The sequence below is a fragment of the Andrographis paniculata genome, unplaced genomic scaffold (genome assembly GCF_009805555.1).
Source record: "Andrographis paniculata isolate CXL003 unplaced genomic scaffold, ASM980555v1 Contig9END, whole genome shotgun sequence".
NCBI classification, from domain to species: domain Eukaryota; kingdom Viridiplantae; phylum Streptophyta; class Magnoliopsida; order Lamiales; family Acanthaceae; genus Andrographis; species Andrographis paniculata.
Genome location: NW_026137639.1, coordinates 3,858,085 through 3,869,834, shown reverse-complemented (window position 1 = coordinate 3,869,834; position 11,750 = coordinate 3,858,085). Strand labels below are relative to the sequence as shown.

General features: G+C 39.1%; 1 protein-coding gene across 1 annotated transcript; it reads left to right on the top strand.

Moving 5' to 3' along the window:
* The first annotated feature begins 249 nt into the window (after positions 1–249).
* Positions 250–10,828, top strand: LOC127244465 (uncharacterized). The gene is made up of 11 exons (XM_051265023.1): positions 250–1,191; positions 1,246–1,806; positions 2,278–2,528; positions 2,958–3,605; positions 3,738–4,509; positions 4,663–4,789; positions 4,847–4,985; positions 5,466–5,526; positions 9,093–9,191; positions 9,907–9,991; positions 10,656–10,828. The coding sequence occupies exons 1-11, from the start codon at positions 250–252 to the stop codon at positions 10,826–10,828; spliced, it is 3,858 nt and encodes a 1,285-aa protein (XP_051120980.1).
* Positions 10,829–11,750: the final 922 nt, after the last annotated feature.

Genomic DNA, 11,750 nt, shown 5'->3' with positions numbered 1-11,750 from the left:
AAAAAAAAGTTTATAATATTTCTCCTATTTTTATTCGATTATCTAAAGGTCTAATTACTTGTGATTTTTACTTGAAATTTCTTGATTTGGGAATTGCATTGGGTCGTTGACCAGTTTTATTTAAGTGAGAGAAACACGAGCGGAGTGAAAGAGTGTTTGTGGCGAGATCAGTACATACCGGAGAGCGCGATTCAAGAGAGGAGAAACCTGTGTGAGGATATACCCTTGTTATTTTACATTTTTTCTTTGATGGCAGGTGAAGGACACCCAGACGAGCGCCCTAATCCTCAAATCGCAGCGCTATCCAAAGCATTGGAAGCACGATTCACGAAGCAACTTACTGATGAGATGGACACCGTACACTCAATGTTGGCTGATCTTGCTCAATCTATTCGGGAATTGACAACTGAGCGACAGCAGGGCCGACCCGCCCCCGACGCTAGTCAATCTGCAAGGCGGAATCCTATATACCGAGGTAGGGAAGACGCTTCTGAAAATTTTGATGAAGAATGGGAGCCACCCCCTCCAAATAGAGACAACCGAAATCAAGATCCTATGAGGAACGTGAAGTTCAACATTCCTTCTTTCAATGGGAATTCTGACCCGGATGTTTATCTTGATTGGGAGAAGAATATGGAGTTGATTCGAGATTGCTCTACATATGATGATGAGCAATGGACGAGAATTGCTGTAATGGAGTTCACCCACTATGCCCTTAATTGGTGGGAACAACTAAGTACGAAACGAAGGCGAGAAGGGAAGGCCCGGATCACCACATGGGATGGGCTCAAAAAGGCTCTGAGGAAACGATTCGTACCATCCTGGTATAGGAAGGAGCTGCACGAACGAGTTCAACAAATGTCTCAAGGTAATAGAAGTGTAGAGGAGTATTACAAAGAGCTTGAGACAGCCATGATGCGGGCTGATATTGTGGAGGATCCTGAAGCAACCATGGCTCGATTCATGAGTGGAATCAACCGAGATTTGAGGGATACTCTAGAGCTACACCCGTATGTTGACTTGTCGGAATTGCTACAACGTGCGATTTTATTGGAAAAACAACGCAAGCGAAAGGGGCGAGCGGATTCTTTCAATCGACCACCACCCCGGTGTACCCAAACTATTCTGGAGCCCCGAGGTATCCCCAATACTAACGTCAGTAAATTTTCTAATGTTGACAAGGGAAAAAGTGTTGCGCATGTTGGCACAACTCGAAACCCACAAAAGGAATATGTCCATGGCAAGAATCCCCGAAACCGTGAAATTACCTGTTTTCGGTGTCAAGGGAAAGGGCACTATGCCTCTGAGTGCCCGAACAAGAAGGCCATGATCTTGACGGATGCGGGTGAAGTCGTCACCGACAATGAAGGAGATGTAGATGGTGAGCGAATTCTTGAATGTGAGGAAAGTACTGTTGAAGAAGATGATGAATACTCCAAAATCACGGTGGTAACTCTGCGGTCTCTTAGTACATTTCAAAAGGAGGAACCAACCCAAATGCAAAGAGAGAACATCTTCCACTGTCGTTGCAAAATCGAAGGCAAGATTTGCAGCATGATAATTGATAACGGAAGCTGCACCAATGTGGTTAGTGAGACATTGGTCAAAAAGTTGAACCTTGTCACCAAGCCCCATCCGCGACCCTATCGATTGCAGTGGTTGACCAATAATGGGGAACTACGAGTAAATAAACAAGTTGAGGTAACCTTCCGAATTCGTGGTTATATGGACCAAGTTGTATGCGATGTTGTGCCAATGCAGGCTTGCCACATACTACTTGGACGGCCTTGGCAATTTGATCACAATGTCACCTACTTTGGGAAGGAAAATACTTTTACGCTCACACATGAGGGCAAAAAGATCACTTTGACTCCCCTTACCCCCCAAGAAGCCCACACGGATCAGGAAGTGATACAAAGAAACCATGTTCAAGAAATGATGGCTATGGAGAAAGTCTCAAAATCAGCAGGAACTCAAAGCTCCATACAAGAGGCAGACATAAATTCCATGGCAAGTTCGTCTACGACCGCTCCATCGCGAGTTCCAAGAGTGATCCCCTCAGAAAAACGAGAGAAAAGTAAGGGAGTACCTACCAAAGATACCCTTTCCCAAATGGGGAGGAACAGTGACCAGGCCATATTTCTCACTCGAAAGGATATTAGATCCATTGGAGAGGATGAGAGTGATAGGATTTACATTTTGCTTTGTAAGTTTAATCTCCTTACAGCTTATGATTTGCAATTTAACCTGCCTCCAGAGTTCTATCCTATTTTGCAGGAATTTTCTGATGTACTACCCAAGGAACTACCAAGCGAGTTGCCCCCAATCCGTGGTATTGAACATCAGATTGATTTCATACCTGGCGCTCAATTGCCAAATAGGCCGGCATATAGGGCCAACCCAGATGAGACCAAAGAGATCCAAAGGCAAATCCAAGACTTGTTAGATAAAGGCTGGGTGCGTGAGAGCCTTAGTCCATGTTCTGTACCGGTACTCCTCGTTCCAAAGAAGGATGGTAAGTGGCGTATGTGTGTAGATTGTAGAGCAATAAATGCAATTACTATTAAGTATAGACATCCTATTCCTAGATTAGATGATATGCTTGATGAACTTCAGGGTGCTGCTCTTTTTACAAAAATTGATCTTAAAAGTGGTTACCATCAGATAAGAATGAGAGAAGGAGATGAGTGGAAAACTGCTTTCAAAACTAAGCTAGGGCTGTATGAGTGGACTGTCATGCCTTTTGGCTTAACTAATGCCCCTAGTACCTTTATGAGATTAATGAATCATGTTCTTAGACCTTGCATAGGAAGGTTTGTGGTTGTTTACTTTGATGACATCTTGATCTATAGTAAGGACTTATCTGCACACATTGAGCATGTGAGAGAAGTGTTCACTTTATTGCGGCAGAACAAACTTTATGCAAATGTTGAAAAATGTGCATTTTGTGTTTCTAGTTGTCTATTCCTTGGCTATGTTGTTAGCGCACAGGGAATACAAGTCGATGAGGAGAAGATCAGAGCCATCCAGGAGTGGCCTGTCCCTACTACTGTTCGTGAAGTTCGTAGTTTCCATGGCTTGGCGGGATTCTACCGAAGGTTTATTCGTGATTTCAGCACTATTGCAGCCCCTCTCACTGCTGTTATTCGCAAGGATGAACTGTTTAGTTGGGGAGAAGCGCAACAACAAGCCTTCGACAAGCTGAAATATTTGTTAACTCATGCCCCAATTCTTAAACTCCCAAACTTTGAACTAACATTTGAACTTGAATGTGATGCTTCAGGTGTGGGTATTGGCGCCGTTCTAATGCAAAATCACCAACCTATTGCATACTTCAGCGAGAAACTAGGTGGCGCAGCCTTGAACTACCCAACTTACGACAAGGAGTTATATGCCTTGGTTCGTGCCCTTCAGGTATGGCAGCATTATCTTTTGCCAAAGGAATTTGTTATCCACTCAGATCACGAGTCCCTTAAGCATATAAAAACTCAGGCTAAACTAAATAAGAGGCATGCCAGATGGATTTCTTTTGTTGATACATTCCCTTATGTGATAAAATATAAGAAGGGAAAGGATAATGTCGTAGCTGACGCACTCTCTAGGCGCACTCACATTCTTACTATTTTGACTTCTCAATTGCTAGGGTTTTCACAGGTAAAATCATTGTATGCAAATGACAAAGATTTTTCTGACATCTTCAATAAGTGTGCCAACACTGGATTTAAAGATTTCTATTTGCATGAGGGCTATTTGTATAAGGCTAACCAGTTGTGTATTCCACAAGGTTCTATTCGAACTGTTTTAACTCACGAAGTCCATGAAGGTGGACTCATGGGGCATTTTGGAGCCACCAAAACTCTTAAACTTTTGCAGGAAAAATTTTATTGGCCAGGGATGCGTGCGGACGTGGAACAACACATTACACGTTGCATTACATGTAGACAAGCCAAATCCACAACGCTACCACATGGTTTATATAAGCCCCTGCCTACACCCGACACACCTTGGGTAGATTTGAGTATGGACTTCATTTTGGGGCTACCTCGTACAAAAGGAGGTAAGGACTCTATCATGGTTGTTGTCGATAGGTTTTCAAAAATGTCCCACTTTATTCCTTGCAATAAGACGAATGACGCAATGCATATTGCTAATTTGTTTTTCAAAGAAGTAATTAGAATGCATGGAATTCCCCGTACGATTGTATCTGATAGGGACACTAAATTCTTAAGCTTTTTCTGGAAAAACTTTTGGGGAAAATTAGGGACAAAACTTCTCTTTTCTACCTCATATCACCCACAAACAGATGGTCAAACGGAAGTAACAAATCGCACCCTAGGCACTCTCCTTAGGTGTATTATCAAAAAGAATTTACGTAGTTGGGAAAGTTGTCTCCCTCATGTTGAGTTTGCATATAATCGAGCTATCCATAGTGCTACTAACATGTCCCCTTTTGAAGTAGTGTACGGCTTCAACCCACTTTCTCCAGTTGACCTATTGCCACTACCATGTAGTGAGCGACAAAATGTTAATTTCAGGGATCGGGCACAAAAGATTCAGGAGCTTCATAAGACAGTACAAAAGGAAATTAACGCCACCAATGCGCGGAATGCAAAAGCTGCTAATCGTCACCGCAAGAAGATTGTCTTCCAACCCGGTGATTGGGTGTGGCTTCACTTACGAAAAGAGAGATTTCCGGCACAACGCAAGTCTAAGTTGTCCCCACGAGGCGATGGTCCCTTTCAAGTCGTTGAACGCATCAACGATAATGCCTACAAACTAGACCTCCCAGGTGAGTATAATGTCCATGCTACATTTAATGTTTCTGACTTGTCTCCGTTTGATGTAGGCGACGAGAGGTTGATGGGACAACCTTTTCAAGAGAGGGGGGATGATGTGACCATCATGACAGAATCGGACCCAATCATAATTCCTCCTGGACCAATCACTAGGAGCCGAGCCCGTAAATTTCAATTGGCAATAACAAGGTGTGCCAAACTTCAAATGGATGCCACTGCCGAACTCTACAACGACGATCAAAATAAACCATGCATTCTTCTGGAAATTGGATCACAAGTCCCAAGGACCATAAGGCCAGGAGCACCTTACAAGGCATTGGACCTCCCCTAAATTACTATCCCTAATTGAAGGGATCCCATGAATCAATATCCCTTGAATGAAGGAATACCATAGATCAAGGGATTACCAATAATCATGGGATTGCCATGAATTATGGGTCAATAATACTAAATAAGGCTAATTATAATAACTATTCCCTATATGATTTTATTTCCTTTAAGAGTGTACTTTCTTGTTTTTAAATTTTCATGGTTCCTCTATAAAAGGACCCATGATTATCATTGTAAGATCATTGATTCCGCAAAGAGATTTTATAAACTGGTTTTTTTTTTTTTCAAGAGCGATTCTTGTGCATTTTTGAAGTGTAATCTTGAGTGATTCGGTTACAGCTTCATATTCCCAAATCGAGTTGTTTCGAGTGATTTGAAACAAGTCGTGGCCTCTCGAATAGTACTGGAACTATTCTTACCTTAGCTTGTATTGTCAGCTTGTTTAGAGGATTGTGATACGTGAGCTTGATCTCTCGTGTTGCCTTCCCGACTACCTCTCAATTCAAGAGAGTCCAGTTTATCTCCATTAATATAGATATATATATATAGCCATCCATCCCTTACTCTATCCAAATCTACAATATTCTTGTTACTTATTCTTGTGGAATTCGATCCGAACTGTCATCCTTGGCAAGTTCGCATCATAAGGGGGTTGTGGGATGCCATCGAGGATGGGGATGCCAAATTACAAAAATATTGTGTAGCATTTGAAGCACTTAACAAGGTGGTACGAAAGGAAATGCTACATATGATCTCATTTAGAAAGACCACCAACGAGACATGGGACTTTATCAAATCCATGCGGGTGGGATCCGATCATATACATTAGGCGAAGTTGCAGAAATTAAACTGCATACTGAATTTAAGAAATCACATTCAAGGAAGGCGAAGATCCAAAATATTTTGCACTTAGCTTAAGCGACTTGGTTGGACAACTTGCGGAGTACGGCAACGAGTAGAGGGCTATTGAAAAGCACCTCTTCATCATGCCACCTAGGTTCTGCCATGTCGTTTACACCATAGAGGCCATGATTGACCTCTCCACCTTTTCCGTTGACGAAGTCACCGGCGGTGTAACAGTGTCGATGATCGATGTCTCACATCTGGTGACCCTAACCACAAACACGAAAAGTAAGATTTTCCTAACTAAGAAAGAATGTGTGGATCATCACAGGAAATACGAAGCACCGAACAAATAAAAAATAATAATGGCAGCCATTTTCAACATGGAAAAAGAGGCAACATATGACCACCTAAGACTAGTGGTGGTTACAATAACGGGAGTGAGTACGACATCAGTAAAAAAAGGTGCCACAACTGTGGGAAACGGGACAATTGGCCTAGAGATTGTGGGTAGCCACAAAATGATCAAACATAAATCGCTAAGAAAAATGATGAGGAACTAAAATTGCTTATCATATGGGTATGCTCTATAACTAACGAAAATCAAACACGACTAACCAATTCTGTCAAACTCGATAAATCACATTCCAAGGTCAGTCTAGGGAGTGAACAAAGTTTCGCAATGATGTGTGCTACCAAGATACAAGTGCTAGCAACTACATGATAAAAAAACAATGACCATTTTGCAGAGTTGGACACAAGTGTCACCAGGTTAGTAAAATTCGGAAATGGTTCGATCTTTAAAATTTTTGGATGCAATACGGTGGTGTTCAAAAGTGAAAATGGGGAGCATCGTACCATCACAAACATCTACTACACCCCAAAGCTAAAAATAACATCATAAGCATCGGGCCAAGTTGATAAGCGCAGGTGTGAGGAGTTGATTCACGAAGGAGTGTTGAGGATCTGCGATCAAGATCAATATTTGGTAACTAAGGTAATACATGATAAAACTTGCTTGTATATGTTAAATTTAAATATTTCAAGGCTGGTGTGTCTAATGGCACCACAAGACGACAAGCCGTGGTTATGACATGCTCGGTACAATCATCTAAATTTCGAAGATTTGAAGAAGTTACCTGAAGATGACATTGTTGTCTCATCAGAAATAAAAAGAATAATTTCTTCCCGGCAGCTACACACTATCAAGAAGAGGAACAATTTGATCTTGTGCAAGGTGATATGTGCGGAACAATCACACCCATACACATGGGGGTTGGAACTACTTCATACTTTTAATGGATGATGCTAGATTCTACATATTGTTGTATCTCTTATAAATAAAAGATCTAACATTGCGTGCTATAAAGAAGTTTAAGGCTAGTGTCAAGGTGGATATAGGGTGATGTTTATGGGCACTGTGAATAGATCGAAAGAGATAGTTCAATTCGATCGAGTTCAGACAGTAATGTGCATATCAATGAATTTCATGATCTATTAACTAAACCATAAACTTAATTATTTATAAATAATATGTATATTATGAAAAAAAATATATATTCCCTCCGTCTAGCTAGAAAGTATACATATTTTTATTTTGGGACGTCAAATTACAAAGTAAATATTTCATTAAGTACCTCACTTTTTTTTCCATAAATACCCTTACTTTACATCACATTATTACTTTTACACCAAAAAAATAAGGGCAAAAATATCATTACACTACTTTTAACTACCCATTAAATTAAAATACTATTATTTCTTATACACCGCACCAAAAATCCGTTGGTCAACAACCAAAAAAAGAAAAGTCCACTTTCGTTTTTCACTAGTCCTACAGGCAGGAATGAAGGACTATAAATATTTACTTTGTATATGGACGAAGGGAATATATATTAATTAATATACAATATTAAAACTATAAAAGAAATTCGTTGATTGCACTCTGATATATATATATATCAATATATATGTTGGATCCAAGAAAAGGTAACCTATTACACATAACCCTAATCAATCATGCAACCCCTCTCCACTTTCCTCTCTTCTTTCTTGCTCTGTTCATCTTGTTATTTCATATTCTTCTTTTTCTTTAGTTTTCTTTTTCTTCTTCCTTCATCTTTTGGTTCGTCATCTTCTTCTTCCTCTTTTTCTTCTTCTTTGTCATCGTCTTCTTCTTAGTGTTCTTTTTCACCGACCGGCTGTCCTCCGGCCTACACCCCTGAACAGCGCACTACCCCACCGTCTTCGGCCGTCGACCGTGCTCCACCGCTGCCTGCGGACGTCCTCAAACGCGAACCCTAGCTTTTCCCGTAAGTTTGGATTTATTTATTTTTGTTTATTTTTGTATTTTTTTACGAGTTAGGATTTTCCTTTTTTTTTTTAATTTTTGTTTGTAATGTTAGATTTAGGGCTTATAATTGTTACATAGATGATGAGTGATTTTGTAATTTAATGGTTCTTCTTGACACTACTTGATACTTAGATCAATTCCTCTTGTGCCTTACTTTATGTCTAATAAATAGTTCGCTGGAAAGAAATTATTCAGACATTTTTACAAATAGGGTATAACTCATTACTAGGCACCTCGATATAATATTCTTAGTTCTAACATAAGTTTTAAGTGGGAAGTTTGTTCATGGCATGTCAACTTGTTCCTGAAGTATGTGATTAGCATAAATTTTATTTTTACATTTAAAATTTACTATATAGTTGGTAGAGGCATAGCACACTTATAAGTTTATATATATGTGTGTGTATTGTTTGTATGAATGAATATTGCAACCAGAAAAGGGGAGGGTTGGGTACATCAACCAGTATTGGAAGGATGATAAGGTTAAGGCAAGTTACATTTCTTCCTTCATCTTTTTATGCTCTTGCCATGCTACCTATACTACTCCAATTCTTATGGGTCGGTGTTCACAAGATATTGCAAGGAGAAATACCAATAATTCCATCAAAAGAAAGTTTCCGCACAGGACTGGCAAGAAACCATTCACAGCGTTGGCGGAGGAGGTCTTTGATTCTCTTCTTTGTGCAATAATTTAATCCCGAACTATGACTCTCAAGTTTTTTATGTCTAAGTGAACTTAACTAACGGTTTCTTATTTGGCTAACTCTTAGATAAAGGCAACAGGGAAAGACCCTGATAATTTGGAAATTTGGATGTCGTCTCGCACGAATGGACGTAGGGGTGATGATGAGATGACTGGTGATATTTTGGTATGCAAACCTATCTCACCTTTTGTTGAATGGATTTGTAGTACTTCTCGTCGTTATAGTTTTTATTTGTCTGAAATTGTGTAGGCTAATTTGAATGACGAACTTAAAAAAATTCCTGCTGATAAAAGAACCTCGGCGGCTCATAAGGCTTTGTATTGCCGTGCACTGTGGGGGAGGGGAATGAATAGAAAAAACGGTTGTTGATAGCGCGGTCAGCTCTGCCTACCACCGGAGTCATTTGACTTGAGGGCTCGATGGTCCTGATCTCTGAAAGCTTGCTGAGGACTTTCAGAAAGGCCTAGTTGAGATTAGGGAATTTATGTCTAAATTTAGGACTGCCCGCGTTGAGATGTCTGAAATTAGAACCATCCGTGTTGAGATGTCTGCTTTTTTGAATTCTTCGCCGCATGCCTCAATACGTGGCCCTGTAAGAATGCATATATCGTGTATTAATTAGTTTTGCATTGTATTATTTGGGGCGAGTCATGTCGTTTCATACTCACCTATTTTGCAGTGTTCTAGCCGCACCGATGGAAGGTGGGGACTGATGTCCATAACCCATTGACGGTTAGTAATTTTTCGTTGTTAATTTTATTTGTATTTGTTAACTCAGTCACCCTTTAGATAACAATATCCACTACTAATACATCACCACCACATTCGAGAACATGCATGTAGATTATATGATTGACATATGATAACGTTTTTCATGTAGATCGGGTCTCCTGTTCTTCTCATATCTCGTGGTTTGGAAAAATGCGTTGTTGGTGAGGGGGTGTTGCTATCCGACCCTACCCCAGGTTTGTGATCAACCTAGTTATATTCTCTATATGAAATCGGTTTTGGTTGCAACCGTTTTGAGTAAAGCATTTTCTATGGTTGTTAGCGAGTCAAAATAGTAATACATGATATAGTGACAATGCTATTTATGTGGAATTGTAATTAGGTGGTTGTTTGCTCCATATGACCTTGTTGGGTAGCATATAAATCTATAATTAAATATATTTGTAGAGGCTGGTGGGTGACAGGATTTTATCCCCAAACCACTTTAATTTTTTTTATCTAATTTATGTGTTTGGTATTTGGATACATTAACACTCAATTAATTGATGTTTTTAAATTGATACATATTTAAGTTGGCTGTTTAAACAAACAGCTTTCACATGTATCAAATAAATTGAGCACATTGTTGGTTGTTTTATACTTGTCGGGTTATACAAATGTTGGTCCGGGTGTCATCAAGATAGGATCCATGCTAGAATTATACTTATACTGATTTATGTTTTACAATTTTGATTACGTTGTTATATGGATGGTTAAATTAGGCGAATCATCTCCGACTTTTTCTCTTACGTATACTATAATGTTTTAGTTAATATCTTTAATATTTTATATTGATTAAATATTTCGTGATTTTTATTTTTTTTCTGATGATATGTACATGTTTTCTTTATATGTCTGTAGGTGACACTGTTGACATAGTGAGGGTTTTTTTCACAACTGCTACCGTTCCGAAGGCTGCGCTCATTCTACAGACAACATCTGGAGCACAAACACTCGGTAAGGTTGTCCGCGTCGAGCCAATCAACTGGACATTCAAAGATGTACACAACCATATGTACAAGAACTTCTATTAGATTACAAGTTAACCATCTCCCAAATAAATTCCTATATAATTTTGCACAATGTTGACAGCTTGTTCGTCGCCCGTAACTGCGGTGTATGTTCACATTGACGTTGCATGGGGCGTTGCAACATGGCACGTGATTTTATGATGATTGACTTTTGTTTGTGGATTGATGTTAACTAAGTCCTTTATGTTGGTTGAACTTGCTGTCTCTGATACATTTTGTATGTTTGTTGCTACGCTTTGTCGTATATGTAAGACTATATTGCGAAATATTTATGTTCCTAGACAGTGCGTACTTGCTACAACTGATGGTGATACAAAATTTTTGTAATATTTTTATATTTTGTAATGTCATTTGACAGTATTTTCTCATATCGTACAGGTTTTTCGGTTCCGATACCAATTTTTTAGGTTATTACTGAAAAAATAACGATACCTTTTTTTTTTAAGAAAAATTGGCCGTTACAAATACTAGTACAAAAAATATTGACTAGTTTTTTGACAACCAGCTATTGTACCGAAATTACTACCGTAACAAAAGCCGTTACAAATGGAAGAGCATTTATTGTAACGATTGTTTTATAACGATAAATGGCCCTTACAAAAAAATCGAAAGTAAAAATCGAAAGTACAATAATAGCATTACAAACACTGTTACAATAAATGCGTTGACCGCCCATTTTTTGTTGCGGAAAAAGTCGGTAGAGGAACTTTTTGTAGCTCGAGTATATGCACCGGTCAAAATCCAGCACAAAATCATTACAAACAGCTTTTTGTAACGAAAAAATGCGACCATTTTTTTGGTAGTGGATGAAAAAGAGGTTCCGGGTCAACACAATAGTTTTCAACTTTATCTTTATTATTTTATTTTAAATTTTTTTGTATATTACATCCATTGCAATTTACTATTTCGCAAGTTTATTCGTTTC